The sequence below is a fragment of the Chionomys nivalis genome, chromosome X (genome assembly GCF_950005125.1).
Source record: "Chionomys nivalis chromosome X, mChiNiv1.1, whole genome shotgun sequence".
In the NCBI taxonomy this organism is placed as follows: Eukaryota; Metazoa; Chordata; class Mammalia; order Rodentia; family Cricetidae; genus Chionomys; species Chionomys nivalis.
In genome coordinates, this window is record NC_080112.1 from 21,082,324 (window position 1) to 21,107,403 (window position 25,080).

The 25,080-nt window shown below is 38.6% G+C and overlaps 1 protein-coding gene across 3 annotated transcripts in view; it reads right to left on the reverse strand.

Moving 5' to 3' along the window:
* Wnk3 (WNK lysine deficient protein kinase 3) overlaps positions 1-25,080 on the reverse strand; it is a 135,030-nt gene that overhangs the window by 102,318 nt on the left and 7,632 nt on the right. For all 3 annotated transcript variants that reach the window (XM_057760117.1, XM_057760116.1, XM_057760115.1), the window contains exon 2: positions 673-1,332. In XM_057760117.1, the coding sequence (XP_057616100.1) occupies positions 673-1,209 (537 nt within the window). In that variant the 5' untranslated portion in view covers positions 1,210-1,332. The remainder of the gene's footprint in view (positions 1-672; positions 1,333-25,080) is intronic.

The window sequence follows — 25,080 nt, forward strand, 5'->3', positions numbered from 1 at the left end:
GGTCCAACCATCATAATCTAAAGAAGCAAATGAATGAATTAGATAGAGAGAAGCAGAGTATAATTCAACAATAGAACACTTGAATAAGGCTCTGAGTTTATTCCCAGCATTGAATTAGATAGAGAGAAGCAGAGTATAATTCAACAACAGAATACTTGTATAAGGCTCTGGGTTTATTCCCAGCACTGCAAAAATTAAGATAAAAGTAACTGGGGCTGGAGAGATGGCTCAGAGGTTAAAAGCACTGACTGCTCTTCCAAAGGTCCTGCCTGAGTTCAATTCCCAGCAACCACATCATGGCTCACAACCATCTACAATGAGATTTAGTGCCCTCTTCTGGCCTGCAGGCATATATGCAGGCAAAACACTTTACATAATAAATAAATCTTTGAAAAAAAAGTAACTGACTGGAAATATATCTCACTAGTAGAATACTTGCCTAAGATGTAAAAAGGCTCTAGATTCCATCCTCAGCATTGCCAAAAAAAAAAAAAGGAAAAACAGGGAAAGATAATTTTTAAAAAGCTTGCCATGAGCTCCTAACAGATTAGAAAGGAACAGAAATTCTAGACAACAGTAGAAGGGATCTTCACTTTTCTTCAACCTGGATTACTCTGGCGGTCAAGGAAGCTAAACATGGAATTCATAAAGCCAAGAAAAGTATAAACCCACCTGTAGTTCACACCAAGCAACTTCAACCCATGTTTCAGTGTCCAGTCCTTTATATACTGTCTTAAATGCTCCTCTTCCCAGCTCTATATCAAATTTCAGGAACCTGCCGCTAGGGGAAGTTGCTACAGCCTTCATTTCTGCTTCTTCTTCCATTTCCTTTTCATTTTTGTCCTTGATGCAATCTTTTGAGGATTCTGAGGTTGCCTTTGAACACTGCTCATATTTAACTTCTTGTCCACCTCTCAGCACATTGGTAGGAAGCTTATCTACTCTTGAAATGTTTGTTGCAACCTTTATTCTTTCATCTCTAGGGGAAGATTCAGCAACTTTGTCATCTTCAGTCATCTCAACGCTCTTTCGGAAAAATCTCTTTCTTTCAATGGTTTCCCCGGCAGCAGAGAAGGTGCTTGTTTTTTCCTTCATTCTAGCTTCTACAATCAGAGGTGCAGCAATCTGAACAACCCTGTTTTCAAAGGAAACCCCATCAGGTTTCTCAGAATCTTCTGTGCTAGTTGGCTCCCCAGAATCAGTAGCCATTATAACTAAGGTTGGCACTGAACTTTTTTCCTGTTTGACTCTTCAGTCAGTCCACTTACATTTCAGGTATCAGAATTCTCAGAATACACTTCCTTTTATGTGGTCATATATTTCCATAGCAATCTAAGGGAGGGAAAAAAAATAATTTAATGTCACCCTACAACAGAAATCATTAAGGGGAAAACAAGGACCTGATTTTTAATTGCTTCTTTCTTAAAAGTTTATTCTTGTTTCTGTACTACTTAGCAACTAAGACTCCAGGGACTATGCCTTATCTTATTTAATATAGCTACAGTGACTAATATAGCACTTGGCATATAGTTCAGTAAGTCTCACATGCAGAAACCTAGTTCTCAGCTCAGCTCAATCCACCAAATTCAATACAGGTATCCAAATCTTGAATTCACTCAGCTATACACAGTAAGTAAAATTGCATGATTTCTATAAGACTTTTTTGTAAGCTTCTAGAAATCATCTAATAGTAGTTTCTTTAATTGTAGTAATATATATGTAGAATCAAATTTCCTATTTTAACTATTTTAAGTGTATGGTCACAATGTTGTGCTATGGTCACTTGTTGAAATTTTTATCATTTGTGTGAGTTGGTTCTCTCCTTCTACCTTCATGTGAGTTCCAGAAACCAAACTCAAGCTGTCTGCATGGTAAGCACTTTATACACTGAGACATCTTGCTGGTCCTATTATCAATTCAGTTCATTCCCAAAATGATTCATCATCTTAAACCGAAAATCTATACGCAGTATAAAAGTGCCCTATCCAACTGAGTGCTATGGAATGCCCCTACAGTCTTAGTTACTTAGGAAGCTGAGGATGGAGAATCCCCCAAACCTGGGAGTTCCAAGCTGGCATGGACAAACAACAAAACTAATTTCTAAAACAAAAGAAAAGCAGTTTTTAGGGGACTGAGAATGTGGCTTCCTAGCAGATGTATGCTTTAAACATACAAAATTCTATGTTTGATTGCCAGAACTACCAAAAAAAAATCTTATCCACATCTACCCCCCAATCCACATTCTATTCTCTATTTCTGAATTTACTTATTCTAGATAATTCATGTAAGTGGACACATACAGTATTTATGTCCGTTTTATTTCACTTGGCATAATGTATTCATTTCTTTTTAAGATTGGCTAATAATACATGAAAAAATATTCAATTATCTCTAGTCACCAGGAAAATTAACATCAAAACTACATCAAAATTCCATCCCACCCAAGCAAAAGTGGCTATCATAAACAAAATGAAACAGAAGTCTGAAGAGATGGCTCAGTGTTTAAGAACATTTACTGCTCTTGCAGAGGATCCAGTTCAGTTCCCAGAACCCACATGGAAGTTCACAACTATCTGTAACTCCAGTTCCAGGGGTTTCAAAATCTCCTCTGACTTCTCTGGACTCCTGTACCCATGTGGTGCACACACACACACACACACACACACCTCAAACAAAATAAATATATTATTAAAAAGAAAATACAGAACAAATTATGAAGATGGGGGAATTTAAATTAGTCCAGTCACTATGGAACTTAATACAATGGTTCCTCAAAAAATTAAAAATAGAACTACCATATGATCCAACTATAAAGCTTCTGGTATATAAAAAATCAAAGTCAGTTTACTCCATACAAGGTATGATGGTGTACACTTATAATATCAGTACTTAGGATGGAGTACCTAAAGTTTAAGACTTGTCTGGGCTGCATAGTGAGATTGTCTGTAATAAATGAGGGAGGAAGGGAGGCGCAGACTTTATCACTCCTTACTACATCATGCATTGATAGTATGCTACAAAGTTATATGCCTTGAATGACACAAAGTTAAAAATAATGTATATCACTTCCTTTCAAATGGCTAAACAAATGAAACACCCGTGAGTATTCATGTACATGTGCATGTGGAAAGTAGACGTTGATGTGCATTGTCTTCTTTACTTGTTCATCACTTTTTCTGAGACAGGATCTTACTATTTAGCCCTGTCTGCCAGAACTATGTAGACTAGGCTAGCCTCAAACTTACCACATCTCCATCTTCTAAGACATAAAGAAAGCAGCTACCAATTAGGAATCCATGAACAAGTTTCATTGTATTATTTTGCTACTTTTTTAAAAATATGTTTGGGGGGGCTGGAGAGATGGCTCAGAGGTTAAGAGCACTGCCTGCTCTTCCAAAGGTCCTGAGTTCAATTCCCAGCAACCACATGGTGGCTCACAACCATCTGTAATGAGGTCTGGTGCCCTCTTCTGGCCTTCAGGCATACACACAGACAGAATATTGTATACAGAATAAATAAATAAATATTAAAAAAAATATGTTTGGGATTTTTTTTCAATATAAAAAATATTTCAGAGCCGGGCGGTGGTGGCGCATGCCTTTAATCCCAGCACTCGGGAGGCAGAGGCAGGCGGATCTCTGGGAGTTCGAGGCCAGCCTGGTCTACAAGAGCTAGTTCCAGGACAGGAACCAAAGCTACAGAGAAACCCTGTCTCGAAAAACAAACAAACAAACAAAAAAAAAATTCAGGGGGCTGGGGAAATGCTCTGGTAGTAAAGTACTGGTATGGACACCTAAGTTTAGATCCTCAGCACCCTTGTAGAAGCCAGGTGCAGTAACGCATGCTTGCAATTCCAGGGCTGGGGAGCCGGAGAAGGGAGAATTCTTAGAATGTGCTGGCTATCTAGCCTAGCCAAATCAGTAAGCTTTAGGCTCAAAATGTAAGGTAGAAGGCTGGGTGTGGTAGCATATGCCTTTAATTCTACAGGATAGGCTCCAAAAAAAAAAAAACAAAAACAATTCTACAGCTCAAGAGGCAAAGGCAGGCAGATCTTGTAGATTTAAGATCATCCTGGTCTACACAGTTGTAGGCAGCCAAGACATAGTTAAGACCTTGCCTCAAGAAGAAAAGATGGCAAGCAATTAAAGAAGACAATGCACATCAACGTCTACTTTCCACATGCACATGTACATGAATACTCACGGGTGTTTCATTTGTTTAGCCATTTGAAAGGAAGTGATATACATTATTTTTAACTTTGTGTCATTCAAGGCATATAACTTTGTAGCATACTATCAATGCATGATGTAGTAAGGAGTGATGAAGTCTGCGCCTCCCTTCCTCCCTCATTTATTACAGACAATCTCACTATGCAGCACAGGTGAGAGAATTCAACAATCAGATAAAACTAGATTGCTTAGAAATAGAAATGCGAGTATTAAAACAATAAAGTAAGGGGTTGGTAAAATAGCTCAGTGGATCTACACACTTGTGCCTATCATAAAACAATTTGCTGGAGTTAGTTCCCGCCTTCTACCAAGTGAGTACTGGGAATTGAATGTGGGTGATCAAGCTTCACAGCAGGTACTTTTATCTACTGAACCATTTCACGATCTCCTGAATTTTCCTTTGCAATCATTTGAGTTGTATGTATAAATTCTTGAGAGCAGAAGAGATGGTTCAGAGGTTAAGAACACTGGTTACTCTTCCAAAAGATCTGGGTTCAATTCCCAGCACCCACATGGTGACTCACAACTCTCTATAATGGTAGTTCCATGGAATCTAATACCCCTTCCTAGCCTCGGTGGGCATCAGGCACAAATGTTGTATATGAGCAGACATTTATGCAGAAAAAACACCCATACAAATAAAATAGTAAAAATTTAAAACTATATGTATAAATTCTATATATTTTTCTGAATGTATATTTCACAAGCACAATGCCTTAGGTTTCTAAGGCTATAATAAAACATCAGGAGCAAAAGCAACTTGGATAATAAAGGATCTATTTTATCCTATACTTCCAGGTAACAGTACACCATTGAGGAAAGTCAGACAGAAACCTAGAAGCAAGAACTGATACAGAAACCATGAAGAAATGCTGCTTATTGTATTGCTCCCCACAGCTTGTTCAGCCTGTTTCCTAAAACAATCCAGAACCACCTGCCCAGAGATGGAACCACAGTGAACAGGGCCCTCCCACATATATTATCAATTATGAAAATGCAACACAGGCTTGCTCACAGGCCAATCTGGTTACTGCATTTTTTTCAATTGAAGTTTCCCTCTTCCCAGATGATTACAGCTTGCATCAACTTGACATAAAACCACCATAGGAAAAGTTATTTTAAAAAATAATAATGAATATAAAATACTTTCCAAAAAGATTTGCTGTAAACTGGCTACACATGCTTTTATTAAAAAGTAGGTTTTGCTTTGTAAGTAAAGGGCTTTTGCTAATTGAGCCACTTACATGACATCAATATAGCAAAAACTACTGACCACAAACTAGTTTTAAGAATAGCTTTAATAAATTCATCTTGGTTTTACATGATAGTTCTAATATACCCACTAATTCTGAATTTTGTTTAGTTTGACATTAAGAAATGCACTCTAAACAATCCCCATAAAGGACAAGTTGATACCAAAATATGCATTTTGGTAAATATTCTAGTTTATTCAACTTAAAATTTTATCAGAGATCCATACTTCTCACCTTTCATAAAAGTCCATTTGAAATGGATCAAAGACTTTAAATATGACGTAAACGTCTAGAAGAAACTTAGGTAGGTGAAACATGTTAAGATACAGGCACAGGCGTAGGCATGTACTTTCTAAAAAGGAATTTAATAACACAAGAAATAATCCTAAGAATTTATAAATGGGGCTGGAGAAATGGCTCAGCGGTTAAGAGCATTGCCTGCTCTTCCAAAGGTCCTGAGTTCAATTCCCAGCAACCACATGGTGGCTCACAACCATCTGCAATGAGGTCTGGTGCCCTCTTCTGGCCTGCAGGCATACAAGCAGAAAGAATATTGTATACACAATAAATAAATAAATAAAATAAAATTGTTTAAAAAAAAAAGAATTTATAAATGATACTGTATGAAATTAAAAGCTTCTGCCTAGCCAGGCCGTGGTGGCGCACACCTTTAATCCCAGCACTTGGGAGGCAGAGGCAGGAGGATCTCTGTGAGTTCAAGGCCGGCCTGGCCTACAAAGAGAGTTCCAGGACAGCCAGGACTGTTACACTGAGAAACTGTGACTTGAAACAAAACAAAACAAAAAATTAAGAAAAAAAAACCTTTTTCCTAGCAAAGAGAAATCGCCAGAGTAAAGAGACAACCTACAAACATGGAAAAAGAAAGCTTTGCCAATAATACATCATAGAGTAATACCTAGATTTTTTTTTTTTTCGAGACAGGGTTTCTCTGTAGCTTTGGAGCCTGACCTGGAACTAGTTCTTGTAGACCAGGTTGGCCTCGAACAAACAGAGATCCGCCTGCCTCTGCCTCCTGAGTGCTGGGATTAAAGGCGTGTGGCACCACCATCCGGCCAATACCTAGAATATTTAAAGAACTACAAAAACTACCAAAAATCTAAATCGTCCAATTAATAAACGGACTAGTGTGAATAAACAGCTTTCAAAAGAATATGAATGGAAAACACACAAAAAAAAGTCTGACATCCTCAGCAATCACTTAAAACTATATAATCTCACTCCAGTTAGAATGGCTATCATTAAGAAATTAAAAGCTGGGCTGGGTATGATGTCCCATACCTTTAATCCCAGCACTTGGGAGGTGGAAGCAGAGGTAATCCATCAAATGAAAAGCAATAAATGTTGAATTTATACTTCCATGATTTTTTAAAGAAAAAGTGAATTTACTCAGTATACTTAAAAGAGTACAATGGACATGGCAATAATCTCCTACCCCATACTAGATCTTGAATGTAGTCCTCCTGCGACTTCATTTTGTTTTTTTTGTTTTTTTTTTTTTTTGAGAAAGCCCAACTTCATTTTTTGCACATGAATATTCAATTGTCCTGGCAACAACAAGGAAACACTATTCTTTCCCTGCTGAGTTTTCTTGGCATTCTTATTAAAATTATTTGATCATTAATATTTGAGTTTACTTTTAGACTATCTTCATTTCATTTATCTGTGTATTTTCCCTTATAGTAAGTAGTACCATACTGTTTTGTTTCTGTTTAAGTGTTTTACACTGGAAATACTTCCATGATAATGTAGCTTTTGTTTTTGAGACAGTCTCTCATGTAGCCCAGGCTGGTCTCATACTCACTATGTAGCCAAATGACTTTTAACCTTGTTCTTCCTGCTCGACTTTCAGGGTGCTGAGATTATAGATGTGTGCTACCAAGCCTGGTTTATGTAATGCCAGGGATTGTACTCAGGGCTTTTTACCTTCTGAACTACATTTACAACCCAATAAATCAGCAGTGGAGGAAGACATTTGCATTGACTTCTGGTCTCCACATGCTTACTCACAGGTTCACCTGTACACATGTGCATACACCCACACACAACACAACAATGTCAGAACAAAAATGTATTAAATATTTACAAAAGCCAGTGAAAGAGTCTAACAATATAATATGTAAAACATGTGCTAAGATTACATCCCTACCAGCAGTGTATAAGGGTTCCCCTTTACCTACATTCATGTCAGCATTTTATTTTCTTTTTATTTATTTTCATTTTTGTTGTTGTTCTTTGAGACAAGGGTTTCTCTGTGTATCAGCTCTGGCTATACTAGAACTAGCTCTGTAGACCAGGTTGGCCTCGAACTCACAGTGATCCAGTGATCCACCTGCCTGTCTCCTACATGATGGGATCAAAGGTTTGCACCACCACAACCTCGTGATGTTTGTTTGTTTGTTTGCTTGCTTGCTTGTTTGTCTATAAAACTCATAAAGATCCATCTGCCTCTGCCATTCTTGTCTACATATCAAGTTCCAGATAGGGCAAGGTTGTATACTGAGACCAGTCTCAATAAATAAGTAAATAAATAAACAGTTGATGCTATGACAATTGCATCAATGCAAAGATGAAGTTGAGATACCTCAAAAAAGTTGCAGGAGGACTACATTCAAGATCTATTATGGGGCAGGAGATTATTGCCATGTCCACTGTACTCTTTTCAGTACACTAAATAATTCACTTATATTTTAAAAAAATCATGGAAGTATAAATTAAAAATTTATTGTTTTCTTTGATGGATAATTAACAAACAGTTCAATGAGAACTTTCAGAAATTAGTGAATAAGATTGTGCTACTAAGACATCTTTGTTTAATATGAGAGCTAAGAATAAAACTAAGAATTCATAAAGTGCTCTATCAGGTTACACTGTCAAATCAACATACTTCCAATGTCACAAAAATATTATTTCCTGCAAGTAAGATTTTTTTCTTTTTTATATTTATGTATTTACTCTGTGTACACAATTGCAGTCCCCCACCATAGGGCTTACATGGAGCTCAGAGACAACTTTCAACAGTCCATTCTCTCCTTTTATCACATAGGTTCTATGGTCAAACTCAAGTCATCAGATTTGGTAGCAAGCACCTTTACCTAAGAAGCCATCTCAAGGGTCAGAGATTTCTTTTTACCTTAATTATTTATTTTGAAATAATTTTTAACTTGAGAAAGAGCTTGCAAGAATATACAAAGAATATAGTACAACCTTCACCCACATTCCCCATTTGCTAACATTTTAAGTGAGGTATTAAGGGCGGTGGTGGTGCAGAAGAAGGCGGATCTCTGTGAGTTCAAGGCCAGCATGTTCTACAAGACAGGCACCAAAGCTACTGAGAAACCTTGTCTCAGAAAAACAACAACAACAAAAAGATTTGGATAAATATTTTTCTAAAGAACATGTAACAAAGCCTCTCTTATCTATAGTTTTACTTTCCACATTTTAGTCACATTCAGTAAACTGCAGTCCAAATGTAACAGAAAATTCTCTGAATAAAGTCAGGCATGGTGGTGCACACCTAAATCCCAGTAATTGGGAGGGTAAGGCAGGAAGATTGCAAGTTCAAGTCTAACATGTGCTACATGGTGATACCACAGAAAAAAAAAAAAGCAAACAAAAGGGAGCATGGGTAAGATGGGTCAGTGGTAAAGGCACTTGTCACTAAGCCTGACAATCTGAGTCATTGAACCCACATGGACCCCAGGACCCGCACGGTGGAAGTAGAGAACTGATTCCCAAAAGTTGTCTTCTGGCCTCCATACTTGTGCTAGTGCACACACATGTAAATAAACAAGTAAATAATGTAGTATAAGTAAAATAAAAATTCCAGGAAGAAGCAAAAATACTACGTTTATATAAATTTATTACAGCATTGTCTTACTTTTCTACTGCTGTGATAAAATGCCACAACCAAGGCAACTTATGTGGAAAAGGGTTTATTTGAACTTATGGTTCCAGAGTTAAGAACCTATTATGGTGAGGTAGTGGAACAGCAAGTAGCAGACTGAGAGATCGCATCTCAAACAGGAAGCCGAGAAAAACTTGAAATGGTGGAGTCTCTTGAACTCTCAAAGCCCATCTCAGTGGCATACATCCTCCAACAAGCCCACAGCTCCCAACATTCCACATTCCACTCCCTGATCTCCACAGTATTGTGGTGTAAAATGCATTTAGTCTTATTTCAAAAGTCCCTATAGTCTTTCACAGTCTCAATACAGTTTAAAAGTCCAAAGTTTCTTCTTAGACTCAAGGCAACCTCCTAATTGTAACCCCTGTAAAATCAAAAGGCCAATTACATACTTCCAACATACAATGGCACAGAATATACATTACTATTCCAAAAAGAAGGAAAGAGGGCATACTGAGATAATACTGGACCAAAGCAAGGCCAAAACCCAGCAGCACAAACTCCAAATCCTGTAGTTCTATGATTTCAAAGGGCTTAGATGGGTCTATCCTTCCAGCTTTTCTGACTGCAACATACTTCTCTCTCTTGGGCTGTTCCTACTCCCTGTGTGCAGCTCTTCTTAACAGATTATCTCAGGAGGCTGGCATCTCCAAAATCTTAGGGTTTTCAATGCAATCCAGGTTTCATGCTCACAGTTTCATACAATGGACTCACCTACCACATGCCTGGTCTCAGTGGCTTTCTGAACCCTGCTCTCTGCAAGAGCAGCAAAGTAATCTTAACTGCTGAGCCATTGCCAGGCAGTGGTGGCACACACCTTTAATCCCAGCACTTGGGAGGCAGAGGCAAGTGGATCTCTGTGAGTTTGAGACCAGCCTGGTCTATAAGAACTAGTGCCAGGACAGCCAGGGTTGTTACACGGAGAAACCCTGTCTTGAAACACCTCCCGCCCCGCCCAAAAAACTTGCTGAGCCATCTCTCTACCCCATCTACTACTTTTTAAATTTAGTCTCAGGCACATTCTTAGGACATAGGAAGAAAAATCACAGAAGATTCCACAACCCCTTTACTCCTGTATCCTTCATGAACCTAAAGCCAGAACCACAAAGTCATTTCTGGCAAACTCTAGAGCTCTTGAATCACATTTGTAGCAGCTTTGATTTGTTGTTCCTTTTTAAGGAGAAAATTCCTTAGGCCTTTTCTTCTAACAAAGTGAAAGCTTAGCTGGGTAGGGTCTTGCTCTGAGGGCACCATTGCCTTTGCCACAACGCAGATCAGGTCTTGCTTTAATCAGCACAGGCTTTGGCTGTGGTCGTTTTTGCTTCAAACTGTACATTTTATATTTCTTTCTGCCTCACTTGCTCTTTTTCACTATATGTCTCCATAAGAGTGAATACTAATATCCACACAACTGTCAATATTAGGTTGTCTTGAAATCTCCATCAAAAAAAATTAGTCTGTTATTTTTTGAGGATTTATTTATTTTTATTTTATGCACATGAGTGTGCCTGGCAACTAACTGCAAGGGTCAGAAGAGGGTTCTGGATCCCCTACAACTGAAGGTAGAGACAGTTATAAGCTGACATGTGGGTGCTGGAAACTGAACCCAGCTCTCTGTAAGAAATACAAGAATGGTCTCTATCCCAGTTGCTATTATTGTTCTCCTTTGAAACTTTTTGAGCTGGACCTCTGAAGTCCGAATAGTTCTCAACACCACTGGCTTCCAAGGTCCCACAAAAATTGAGCACCAAGCTCTGCTTATAGCATTAAACCAATTTTCTAGTCCAAAGTTCCAAAGTCTTCCACATTCCATAAAAACAAAAATCTACATGATCGGGTCTGTCACAGCACTAGCCAACTCCCTGGCACCAACTTCTGTCTTAGTTTCTTTTCTACTGCTATGATAAAAGATCATGACCAAGACAACTTAGAAAAAAAAAAACATTCATTTTGGGCTTACTGTTCCAGGGGCATAAGAGTCCATCATGACGAGGCAGCATAGCAGCAGGCATGTCAGCTGGAGCAGTAGCTGAGGGCTCACATTTCAAACAGGAAGCATAGAGAACAAACTCGAAAAGGTGCAAGTCTTCTGAACCCTCAAAGCCCACCCCCAGGGGCATATTTCCTCCAGCAAGGCCTCTTCATCCTCTCCAAATACTCACCAATCGGTCCAAATATTCAAATGTCTGAGACTTATGGAGATGTCTCATTTGAGCCACCACAAGCATATTTTTATAGCAAAAGTCAAATACGAAGGTGCATGCCTGTAATCTCAGAACCTGGGAAGCTAAGAAAGAAGGACTGTGAAGTTGTGGAGACTCTGGACTACTCTCAAAGCAAAAAAAATGAACAATCAAAAAAGTACTGGTAATATTTCACCCTTATAAAACTGTCACAGGGGCTGGAGAGATGGCTCAGAGGTTAAGAGCACTGGCTGCTCTTCCAGAGGTCCTGAGTTCAATTCCCAGCAACCACATGGTGGCTCACAACCATCTATGATGAAATTTGGTGCCCTCTTCTGGTGTGCAGGCATACATGCCAGCAGAATGCTGTATACATAATAAATAAATAAATCTTTAAAAAAATAAAAAATAAAACTGTCACAGAATTCAAATCACAACTTGAATTTCCAATAAGTTGGGCATTTTTTCTTTCACAATAAAAGTTTAGCGAGTTTTGTGGAGTTAGTTCTTTACTTTTAATTTTACATAGATTTGGGGTATCAACCTCAGGCCACCAGGCTTGTATAACAAGCACCTTTTTCCATTGATCCATCTTGCCAGCTGTAGTCAGTTTTAAATATAATATCAAAGTAGAATTAAAGTATTTTGTTATAATTGTTCTATCTCATTACTGGCCTACCTTACATTCAAACTTTATCCTATGTATGTGTACATAGGAAAGCAATATTTTTATAGGATACAGTACTATGGTTTTAGCCATGTACTGAGGGACTTAGGTCCTGTACAGATAGGGAAAGGGTTACTGTCCAATAAACACAGGAAACAATATTCAACATTATTATTCATTTGGGAAATGTAAATCAAACTATATCAAAATACTACTTCATACCCAAGAGGATGGCTATAATAAAAAATATTGTAACTGGCATTAAGAAGGATGTGGAGAAAACAGATCCTCATTCATTGATGGTGGAAATGTAAAATGGTGCAGCTAAACATTGTGCGGTTGTTCTCCAAAAAGTTAAACAGAGTTTCCACAGGACACCAAAATTTGTCCACAAAACTGGGCAAGTCCTGGGTTTGATCCCCAGTACATATAAAACCATACATGGTAGATCAACAAAATGGCTCAGAGTTTGACAGACCTGAGTTAAAGCCCTGTGACTTACATAGTGGAAGTAGGGAATAGGCTCCTGCAGGTTATCTTCTGAGCTCCACATAAATGTTGTGGCACAAATACACACACATACCCGAGGGAGTGGGGAGAAAGAGGGAGGGAGGGAGGGAGGGAGGGAGGGAGGGAGGGAGGGAGGGAGGGAGGAAGGAAGGAAGGAAGGAAGGAAGGAAGGAAGGAAGGAAGGAAGGAAGGAAGGAAGGAAAGAGAGAGAGAGAAAGTTTACATTGAATATGAAAGACTAGGCTAGAGAGATGGCTCAGTGGCTAAGAGTACTGGCTGCTTTTCCACAGTATCTGGGTTCAATCACCAGTATTCACATAGTGACTTGAAACTATAACTCTAGTTTCAAGAAATTCAATGCTCCCTTCTGGCCTCCATAGGCACCAGACACACAAGTGTTGCATAGACATACATGCTAATAAGACACCCATACACATAAAATAATTTTTCAAAATTTAAAAATTTGAATTATACATATGTGTGTATACATATGTAAAAAAAATACAAGCATATGCTTGTAATCCCAGCATTTGGGAAGCAAGATAGGAGTTCAAGATCCTCCTCTACCACGTAGCAAACTAGTATAGTTACATGAGACCCTGTCTCAAAAGAAAGGAGTGGTTCAATGGGTAAAGACAGCTAGTACACAAATTTGGAAACCTGAGTTCAATTCCTGGAAACCACATAAAGATAGAACTGACTCCAAACTCCACAAAGTTGTCCTCTGATCTACTCACATATGCTTTGGCATGCATTTCCTCCCACATCACTCTCTCTCTCTCTCTCTCTCTCTGTCTGTCTCTCTGTCTCTCTCGTATACAAGAAGAAAAAGTTGTACACAAGGATTCATAGCAACACTATTCATATAGGCATTTTTCACATAGCTGATTGATGGAGTTCTAAAATATGTTATAAATACCCAGGGGAATATTACTCAGCAATATAAATGTCATGCATACTTACAAAAGAAAGACCTGACAATATTATACTAAGTGAAATCAGCCAGAGAGAAAGCCCACATACTTCATGATTTTGTTTATGTGAATTGTCCAGAAATGAAATCTATAGGAACAGAAAATAATTAGTGATTAACTAGGGCGAGAGCAATAAGACAAATGACTATGGTAATAGTATTGACTATGGGTCATTACCCATCTTTGGGATAATAATATACTTTGCTCAAACCCTGCCTTGCAGTAATACAATATCTTACAATTTAAGGAAAGAAAGATTTGTTCTGGGGGCTGGAGAGATGGTTCAGTGGTTAAGAGCACTGATTGCTCTTCCAGAGGTCCTGAGTTCAATTCCCAGCAACCATATGGTGCTTATAATCACCTATAATGAGATCTGGTGCCCTCTTCTGGCTTACAGGCAGGATACTGTATAAATCAATCAATCAATCAATCCTTTTTTTTTTTTATTTTTTTATTTTTGAGATAGGGTTTCTCCGTAGCTTTTGGTTCCTGTCCTGGAACTAGCTCTTGTAGACCAGGCTGGTCTCGAACTCACAGAGATCCACCTGCCTCTGCCTCCCGAGTGCTGGGATTAAAGGCGTGCGCCACCACCACCCGGCTATAAATAAATCTTTTAAAAAAAGATTTATTCTGGCTCACAGTCAGAAGCTTCAGTCTGCCATGGCAGAAGGCCATGGTAGAGCATGACAGTTCACATCATGGCAGCTAAGAAGTTCTAAGAGCTGGGTGTGGGGGCATATACCTTTAATTTCAGCACTCAGGAGGCTGAGGCAAGAGGATCTCTGAGTCTGACACCAGCCTAGTCTACAAGAGTTTCAGAACATGGAGGGGTATACATACAGTGAGAACATGTATTAAAAAGGAAAAAAGAAAGTAGAGAGAATGGCTGTGCTGCAAGATTTCTCCTTTCCCCCTTTTATTTCATGTAGGCCCCAGTCTATGTGATAATACTGCCCCCTTAGTTAATCCTGTCTGGAAATGCCCTCAATGTGTTTCATTGTTCTTGGAGGTGCTTTTCAATCCAATCAGGCTGACAAATCAAAATTAAGCATCACCTAGTAACTATTTGACACTAGATTGCAGAGCTAAAGGAATAGCTCAGAGGTAGAACATATGTTTAGCACACTCTAGAGTCTGAGTTCAATGTTCAGTATCATGAAAAGCAGCTTTTTGTTTGGGTGGTTGATTTTTCAAGATAGGGTTTCTTTCATCTGTGCTATAGCCCTGGCTGTCCAGGAACTCACTCTGTAGACCAACAAGGCTGGCCTCAAACTCACAGAGATCCACATACCTAATGCTAGAATTAAAGGTGTGCACCACCACACCTGGTACAAGGTAGTTTTTAATGTTTGAATTAAAAACAAGCCCAGTGTAGTAGAAACGGTTGTAATCCTAGCACTGAAAGACTAAGGCAGGCAGATCTCAAATTCAAGGTCAACCTGGGGTACATAAAAAACCTAGTCTCAAAATCTAAAAGTAGACCTGGCCCTGGATACCGGCCAGTATTGCAGTCACTTCATAGACTCAGGAATGAAGATCACTAATTCAAAGTCTACCTGAGCTACAGAGTGAGTTCAAGGGCAGTCTGGAAACTTAACAAAATCCTATCTCAAAATAAAATATAGAGAGATGGGAAAATGGTTTAGTGATTGGGTGTTTGCTTAATATATGTAAGGGTTTTTTTCAACCCCTAGTACCAGCCACAGTAAAACCGGATTGCAATCAAGGTTATAAACCTTATAAATTTACTAAAATAATTAACTATGACATTTACAGTGGGAACTTTTCCCCACTATCTTGCTGTCTGTACTCAAGTCCCTGAGAAGGTAGGATACTGGTTCCTCCAAGCCTGACTTTCCAATAGTGAATCTTTTTGTGTAATATTATCTTTAACTGAGTGTACTGATGAACACCAGTGGTTCCAGCACTTGGGAGACAGAGGCAGGAGACTCTTTGAGAGCAGTCTAAGGTATACAATAAAACCTTGTCTTAAATATATCTCAATAAAATATCATATTCTTCTTAAGTATCTTAATATAGCCGGGCGGTGGTGGCGCACGCCTTTAATCCCAGCACTTAGGAGGCAGAGGCAGGCGGATCTCTGTGAGTTCGAGACCAGCCTGGTCTACAAGAGCTAGTTCCAGAACAGAATCCAAAACCACAGAGAAACCCTGTCTCGAAAAACAAAAAAAAAAAAAAAAAAAAAAAAAAGTATTTTAATATAGCCAGACATGGTGGTTCACACCTTTGATCCCAGTTTTTGGGAGGCAGTTGGCAGGTGGATCTCTGTGATTAGGTCAGCCAGGTCTTCTACTAGCCAGGGCCTCATAATGAGACCCCCTTCTCAAAAGAAAGAGAGAGAGGGAGGAAAGAGAGGAAGGGAGGGAAGGAAAGGGAAGGGAGGAGAAGGGAAAGGGGAAGAGAAGAAAAAGGAGGGAGGGAAGGAGGAGGGAAGAGGATTCTTAACACATTTACAGCTTAGTGTGGTGACACAGAAGCAAAGGGATCAAGCGTTCAAGGCCAACCTGGGCTACAAGTCTCAAAGCAAACAAACAAGAAATCTTAACATTTTTGACTAAACTCAAAGGCATTATAATATCAAATATGTTTTTAAAAACTATATTGATCTCTAACTTCCATCTTTGTGAGGTTTCCCTTCTATGTCTGTCTACAATAAAGCATTCCTTTATTTTTAAAAAAAATCTTGGGGCTGGAGAGATGGTTCAAAGGTTAAGAGCATTGCCTGCTCTTCCAAAGGTCCTGAGTTCAATTCCCAGCAACCACATGGTGGCTCACAACCATCTATAATGGGGTCTGGTGCCCTCTTCTGGCCTGCAGGCAGACACACAGAATATTGTATACATAATAAATAAATAAATATTTTTTAAAAATTATTGTTTTAGAGCAGTGGTTCTCAACCTATGGGTCACAACCCATTTTGGGGTCAGTACACCCTTTCATGGGGGTTGTATATCAGATATCCTGCATAGCAAATATTTACATTAAAATTCTTTTTAAAATTTATTTAAGATTTATTTTTTAATTTTCGTGCACCAGTGTCTTGCCTGCCTGTGTATCTGTGTGAGGATATCAGACCCCTGGAACTGGAGTTATAGACAGTTGCAAGCTGCCATGTGATTGCAAAACTACAGTTAGGAAGTAGCAATAAAAATAATTTTATGGTTGGGGGGATTACCACAATATGAGGAACTGTATTAAAGAATCATAGCATTAGGAAGGTTGAGAACCGCTGTTTTAGAAGGGAAAGTGTAATGAAAGACCAAACAATAACAAGATGTAATAACTAATAACTTAAGGATAAATGACGAATAAGAACAATGAGTTCTAAGACAGAGGTATAGCTTTGTAGTGGTGCATTTGTCTAACATACAGAAGACTCTAGGTTTGGTCCCCAAAGGCAATAATAATAATGATGATAATTTTTAAACCAGCAAAGGACTTCACTAAGCATTCTTTTTCTGAGCTTTTCATCATGGATACAATAGTAGCTTCTTTTTTTCTTTTTCCTCCTTTTCAATTATTTTCCTAATGGATCGAATAGCTGCTACTGTTGCTCCCCCTTTTCCTTCTCACTCATTCTTGGGGACTGAACTTACAGTCCCCAGGAATGCTAGGTAAGCATTTCACCAAGGATCTAAATGCCTGTGCTTTCTTTTTATTTTCAAACCAGGATCTCAGTCAGTTGCCCAGGCTTGTCTCCAACCCACTGTGTAGTAAAGACAGGGAGCTGGGCTTACAGGCCTGTACAACTAGGCTTAGCTTCCAATACTTTCTTTACCATAAAACAAAACACAGGCAGGGTTTGGAGTCTGCAATCAAATTTTGCTTTTGCCTTGCAGCAAATAATTTAACCTTACTCATTTTTTATTTCATTTGTGAATCTCACAGGACTAATATGAAAATATAAAGTACTTAGCACAATGCCTGGCACAATATAACAATCAATAAATAAAAGCTTTTATTTACCACTTATTAATATGCCCTAGGCCAGCGCTGTATTAAAGTACCATTCAAGGCCATTGAAACAACTCTATGGGTAAGGATGCTTGCACCAAGTCTGACAACCTGAGTTCAATCCCCAGGGCCTAGGGAAAGAACTGACTCATGTAAGCTGTCCTCTGACCTCATGATAAATACACACCTACCTCCATATATAAATAGGTAAATAAATGTAAAAATGTTAATAAAAATAAAGCACTATTAAATAATACTGCCAAAAACATTAAATGGATTTTCAAAGGGACTCAATTCAGGAAGGTAAAATAATGTATTTTTAAAAGACTTTTCAGTAATAAACCATGTTGGCATTGCTGAAGAGATATGCTGCAGTGAACAAGTTATCCATCTGTGTTATATTCCACAATATAGAAATAAGGTACAACAAAAAAAGTCTACAAAACTGGGTGGTGGCGGCGAATGCCTTTAATCCTAGTACTCGGTGGGCAAAGGCCATCTCTGTGAGTTCAAGGCCAGCCTGGTCTACAAGAGCTAGTTCCAGGACAGGCTCCAAAGCTACAGAGTGTCACCAAAAGAAAAAGAAAAGACTACAAAAAAATCAGGCTTCAAATCTGGAGATTCCTCAGGCCTGGAATCAATTATTAAGTTCAGTATAGTGTGTGTGTGTGTGTGTGTGTGTGTGTGTGTGTGTGTGTAATCATTTTTTCATAAAATGGTAATACAGTAATCTAAGCCTAGGAATATATATAAAGGCAACTGCAAAAACACTTCTAGCCAGGTGGTGGTGGTACACACCTTTAATCCCAACCCTCGTGGCAGAGGCAGGGAAATCTCTGAGTTTGAGGCCAGCCTGATCTACAAAGCAAGTTCCAGGATAGCCAGGACACAAAGAAACCCTGTCTTGAAAAAACAAAATTAAAAAAAAAAAAACAAAACACACTTCTATAGATACCCAAATTATATGGAGAGACTCACAAATTTGTATTTCACCTCTATTCCCTCAACACATGGAAAATTCAACCTGGACTCAGTACACTGTGGCACATCAGTAATCCCAAATGCTCAGGAGGCTAAGACAGAGAGATTACTTGAGTTCAGGACTTAAGAAGTAAATTTACTAAGTCTCTCATCTCAAAACAAGATAAAAAGTAGTACTTTGGTCAATCAAAGGATTTCTTTAACTTTTATAGCAACTAAAAGAAGGCACATTTAAACAGTAAAAATTGTCCATTCACAACATTATGTCTCATACATACATTTTTATAACAATAAACACCAGGTACCAATCAATGTACTAAGTCAACATCTAAAAATAAAAGAATAAAACTCAGCCCCGTCCTCAAGGATTTAACATTTTATCCAAAGTCATAGTTATTTGCCATATTTTCATTTCTATTTTTTTCATTTTTCATTTATATTCTTTTGCTTTTATCTTGTAGTAAACTGTGTTTTAGGGTTTTGTTTGTTTTTATTTTCTGAAAGTGTATTGCTATGTAGCCCTGGCTGGTCCAGTACTTGTTATTTAATCCAGTCTGATCTTAAATTCACACCTCCTACCAATCCTCCTACCTAAGCCTCTAAAATGCTGGCTTTACAGGCCATGTGGCACGATGCCTGATACCATATTTCTTCATTTATTTGTTGTGCAATGCTGGGGAAGGAATCTAGTGTCTCAGGACACATGCTAGGCAAGTACCCTACCACTCCAAGCACCTTCAAAGTCTTATCTTTGCATGCCAAACAGTATAATATACAGTAAGTTTTTGTTGTTTGCAGTACTAGAGCCTGGGCCTTCTACTTGTTAGACAAGTGTTCTACCCTGAGTTCCTTTTGCTTTTCATTTTGAGACAGGCTCTCATTAAGTTGCCCAGGACGGCCTTAAATTCAGTCTGTAGTCCATTTTTTGCAATCCTACTATCTCAGCCTCCTGAATAGCTGAGATTACAGGGCTGCACTATCTAAACTTGGGAAATTTTGTTTTGATTTTGAAGCAAACCTCACTTCATTACTCAAGTTGGCACAAAATTCTAGGTTTAAGTCATCCTTTTGCCACAGTCGCCCAAAAGCTGGGACTACAGGTGAATAATATCATACCCAACTCACAAAACTTTTTTTCTTCTTGTCTTGAAATTTTGAGACAAATAGCATATGTATACCAGGATTTCTTTGAATTCTGAATGCTAGGATTGCTCATTTTTTAATAGTCATGGACTTAGGATTTTTTTCTTTTCAGCACATAGAAGGCTCTTAATTCTTATTCTGTAGCATTAAAAATTTTGCTACTATATTTCATTACACATGTATAGATACATGTATATATATGTACATATTTCTAGCAGGCATATGCATATACATTTTTAACTTTCATTGAAATACACTAATATATCAAAATGAATGTATATAATATTTATATAGTGCTAGAAAATTGCTTCCCATGACCATTATACCATTTAAACTTCCACATAACAATACGCATCTTTTGCCTTACACCCTTGACAAAAAGGTCTTAAACACTTTTTTAACACTAATGTGATTTTAAAATCTCAGTATGCTTTATTTTTATGCAACACAGAGAATCAAACCCATGGTCTTGCAAATTAGCAAGTACTCAATCACCAAGCTACAGCTTCAGTCTTCAGTATGTTTTCAGTTAACATTTAACTTACAAGTGAGGTTAAGCCATCTTCCATACAAATAATGATTAACAAGTCAAGAATAAGCCAGGGCTAGGGATGTAGCTCATCTGATGGAGTGCTTGCCTAGTATGCATAAAGCCCTAGGTTTGATCCCTAGCATCCCATAAACCAGGCATGGGACCCGCAACTGTAATCTCAATACTCAGAAGGTAGAGGCAGGAGAATCGGGAGTTCAAGTTCTTCCTTGGCTACAAAGCCAGCCTAGGATACATAAGATTTTATCTCCAAAAAAAGGAAGAAGAATTCAAAAGTTGCTATTATCACTGCTACCAATGAGGAAATAAAGCAAGATGAACAAATATAAAATGAGATGGGGCATAATGATGTACTCCTGTAATCCCAGCATAACAGAAATTAAGGCAGGAGAACTACTAGCTTGTGGCCATCCTAGACTTCATACTGAAATGAAATTCTAACTTTTTTTAAAGAAAAAGAAAAAAAGAGGGGTGTGGTGATGCATACCTTTTAATACCAGCACTAGCAGGTGAGAGACTGGAGGATCAGGATCAAGCTACATAAGACCATGCTTCAAAACAGAAAAGAAGAAGATAAAGCCAAACCTTACAGACTAGACTACATGATTACTTAGAAGAGTCAGCAAATCAACTAAAAAATACTAGGAAACAAAGAACTCAATATAAACACCAAAGTCAAAGTCAATACTCTTACATATACATCAGTAATAATCATTAGAAAATATAATTTAAGCCACCCACATAGCAGCTTCCAACTATCTGTAACCCTAGTTCCAGGGGATTTAACATCCTCTTCTGTTCTCTGCTGGTACCAGGCACTCCCATAGTATGCAGATATACATGCAGGTAAAACACCCATTCACATAAAGTAAAATAACTTTAAAACAACTAGCTGGAGCTGGGTCCGGCGGTGCACACCTGCAATCTCAACAATCAGAAGGCTGAGACAGGAAGATAACAATGAGTTCAAGGCTGGCTTTAGGCTACATAGTGAGACCCAATCTCAACCCTGTCTCCCCACAAAACATCTGTCATGCTCAAAAAAGCAACAAAGCATTTATAAAATACTCATTTAAAAAATACACTCAAAGAGCTGGAGAAACTGCTTCAGGGTTAAAAGCTATTGTTGCTCTTCCAAAGAACCAAAGATCGGTTCCTAGCACCCATGACCGGTGCTCCAGGGGATCTAATGTCCCCATATGGCATATGCCCACATACAAATATACATATACACATAAATAAAAATAAATCTTGAAAACTATGTTTTAAAAACGACAAGTTTGCCTGGCAATGGTGGCACACGCCTTTAGTTCTGGCTCTCAGGGGGCAGAGGCAGACGGATCTCGGAGAGGAGGAGACCATCCTGGTCTTCAGAGCTAGTTCCAGGACAGCCAGGCCTGTTACACAGAAAAACCCTATCTCGGGAGGGGGGCAGAGCCAATCTTAAGAAAAAATATGAAGCACCTATAAAAAGAAAACTTTCAGAGGAAAGACCTACTATTGGCGGGGGGGGGGGGGGGGACTCTCTTGCAACCCAGGTTCATTACAGAGCCAAGGATAATCTTGAATTCCTTCTCCAAGTGTTAGGATTATAAATATGCATCACTACACCCAATCAACGTCTTTATTATTGTTGTTTCTGTTTTGTGAGACAGTATGCAATCCATTCTATCCTTGAACTCACAGCAACCTTTCTATCTCAGCCTCTCAAATGCTGGGATTAGAGCAAGACACTACCACACTTGCTAACACAATCACTTTCCCTACCACTAGTTTATCTTATCACAAAGTCAATGTGAATCCAATCAAAATCCCAAACAAACAAGATGATTCTCAAAGAGAGAACAAGGAAAACCAAAAATATCTTGAAGAATAGCATGTTGGCTCATTTCTAGAATGTCAGCATCCGGGAGGCTAAGGAAAGCAAATCGCCATGAGTTCCTGGCCAGCTTGTGCTACAGGAAGCCAGCACCAAAATTCCCCCACCCCTAAAATCTTGAAATGGGATAATGAAAATTTTTCTTTATCAAATATTAATATATAATATAGCTATAGTTGCCTAAACAATATGGTTTCATCACAGAAATACACAAATGGCCAAAAGAAATAGAACACAGAAATAGACATATTTAAAAAAAAAAACAAGAAATAGGCACACTTGGGAATAATTTCAAATTTTTAAATTTCAAATTTGTGGAGAGCAGATAGTATAATAAATTGTGTCAGGCCGGGCGGTGGTGGCGCACACCTTTAATCCTAGCACTCGGGAGGCATAGGCAGGTAGATCTCTGTGAGTTGGAGGCCAGCCTGGTCTACAAGAGCTAGTTCCAGGACAGATAGGACTGTTATACAGAGAAACCCTGTCTCAAAAAAAAAATTGTGTCAGGATAAGTGGCTATCTATTGGGACAGGAGTTAAAGACTTACCTAAAATCAGTCGCAAAATAGATTTAATGTGGATTATACAGCTAAATATATAAAAGCAAAACTACAGTAATTACTAAAAAAAAATCTGGCATAACAAGGACGAAGGATTTCTTAGTAACCTGAAGAAAGGCTTACTTGTTTTTTGTTTGAGATAAGATCTCTCTATTATGCAGTTCTGGCTGGCCTGGAATTCTCTATGTAGACCAGGCTGGCCTCAACCTCAAAGGGAACAACCTGTCTCTGTCTCCCGAGTGCAGGTATTAAAAGCATGAGGCAGAGGCAGATAGATCTCTGTGAGTTTGAGGCCATCCTGCTTTACAGTGTGAGTTCTAGGCCAGCCAGGGTTATATAATAAAACCCTTTCTCTTAGAAACAAACCATGTGTTTCTAAATATTTCTACACACTTTTCCATCCAATTATCACAAGAATCTTGAGATAAGTAAAATAATACTACTCTCTTTTTTTAAAAAAAGACTCAAAAAATTAAGTGTAATATGGTGGGCATGGTGGCCCATGCTTGCAATCCCAGTACCGGCCATCTTCCTGGGCTATATAGTGAGATCCTGTCACAGAAAAAAATGTGGGCATCTATAGCTCCAGCTACTCTGATGGCTAATATAAGAGGATTCTTTGAACATCAGACTTGGCCTAGCTTAGGTTATTGGTCTCTTTTATTAAAAAGATGATTGATGGGAGGGGTTGGGGAGATGGCTCAGTGGTTAAAACACTTGTAGAGGACCTAGGATTCAGTTCTCTGCCTCCATGTGGTGGCTTACACCTGCCTAAAATTTCAGTTCTAGGGAATCCAATGTCCTCTTCTGGCTTCCTTGGATGCCAGGCATGCGCATGGCTCACATACATACATGCAACAATACATGCATGGGCTGGGCGATGGTGGAGCACACCTTTAATCCCAGCACTCAGGAGGCAGAGGCAGGTGGATCTCTGTGAGTTCAAGGCCAGCCTGGTCTACAGAGTGAGTTCCAGGACAGGTTCTAAACTACAGAGAAAACCTGTCTCGAAAAAACAAAACTGGCTGAGGATTTGATTCAGAATGTTTGCTGAGCTGTTTCAGCAACTCAGAAAGCCCAACATTGTGGTGTGCACCGATAATCTCAGCACTCAGAAGGTCAAAGGCAAAAGAATTCGAAGTTCAAAATTATCCGTGGCTATACAGCAAATCTGAGATCGTGGCTATACAGCTACGAGAGACTATTTCAAAATGCCAAAATATCCTCGTTAGTATAGTGGTGAGTATCCCCGCCTGTCAAAATGCCAAAATATTGAAAAACTAAACAGGGATCAACTAAACTGAACTAAAAATGACACAGCTAGAAAAAAAAGTCAGGAGGTAGGAGAAAAGGAAGGCTCAGTGACAGAGAACTTGCTTAGAATGTGCCAGGTCCTGAGTTCCCATCTCTAGCCCCACAAAAAACAAGCCAGAGTTCAACACCAGTATCTTACTCCCAACCCTACTTATAACTACTCCTAAAAAGGAGCTCCTTATATACATGTAGTCATATAACACTAAGTTGCACAGACATATACATTGCAAAACCACATCACATTCTTTGGAAATAAAGTCTCTGTAAGGGATTGATTACATATACATTAGTGAAGAAGTCAGCACAAAGGCATGTTGATCCCAGCACAATAGGTGGCTAAGGGTTACAACTTCCAGGCTACCTGGGGCTAAATTAAGCTAAAAAAAAAATTCAGTGAAAATAGATGTAAGTCATAATTATCTACTATTTAACCAAAAGTTGGCAATCCATATATCTAAAAAAGCAATTATATCTGTTATATGGTTTATGATTGTTCAGATCAGGAATCTATCTATCCAAATAATTTGAGACAAACTCTTTTATTCTTTTTTTTTTTGGGTTGTTGTTGCTTGTTTTTGCTGTTTGTTTGCTTGGCTCATTGATTGATTAGTTGGTTTCAGACAAGATATTTAAGCCCAGACTGGCCTGGAACTCTCCATGTAATTTGGCTGCCCTCAGACACAAACTAGATCTTCCTGCCTCTGCTTCCATAGTACTAGAATTACAGGTATGAGCCACCATGCCCAACTATTTTTTCTCTAATTTTAAAGGAATATTTCACTTTACACAATGTAGACCAAGCTGGTCTTGACCTTACAGTACTCCTGCCTTGGTTTCCTGGGTGTTAGGATTACAGAAATGTACCACTGTACATGACAAATAATCTTAGTTCAAAAATGACACTGGAGAAATAGCTCAGTGAGTAAAATGCTTACTGT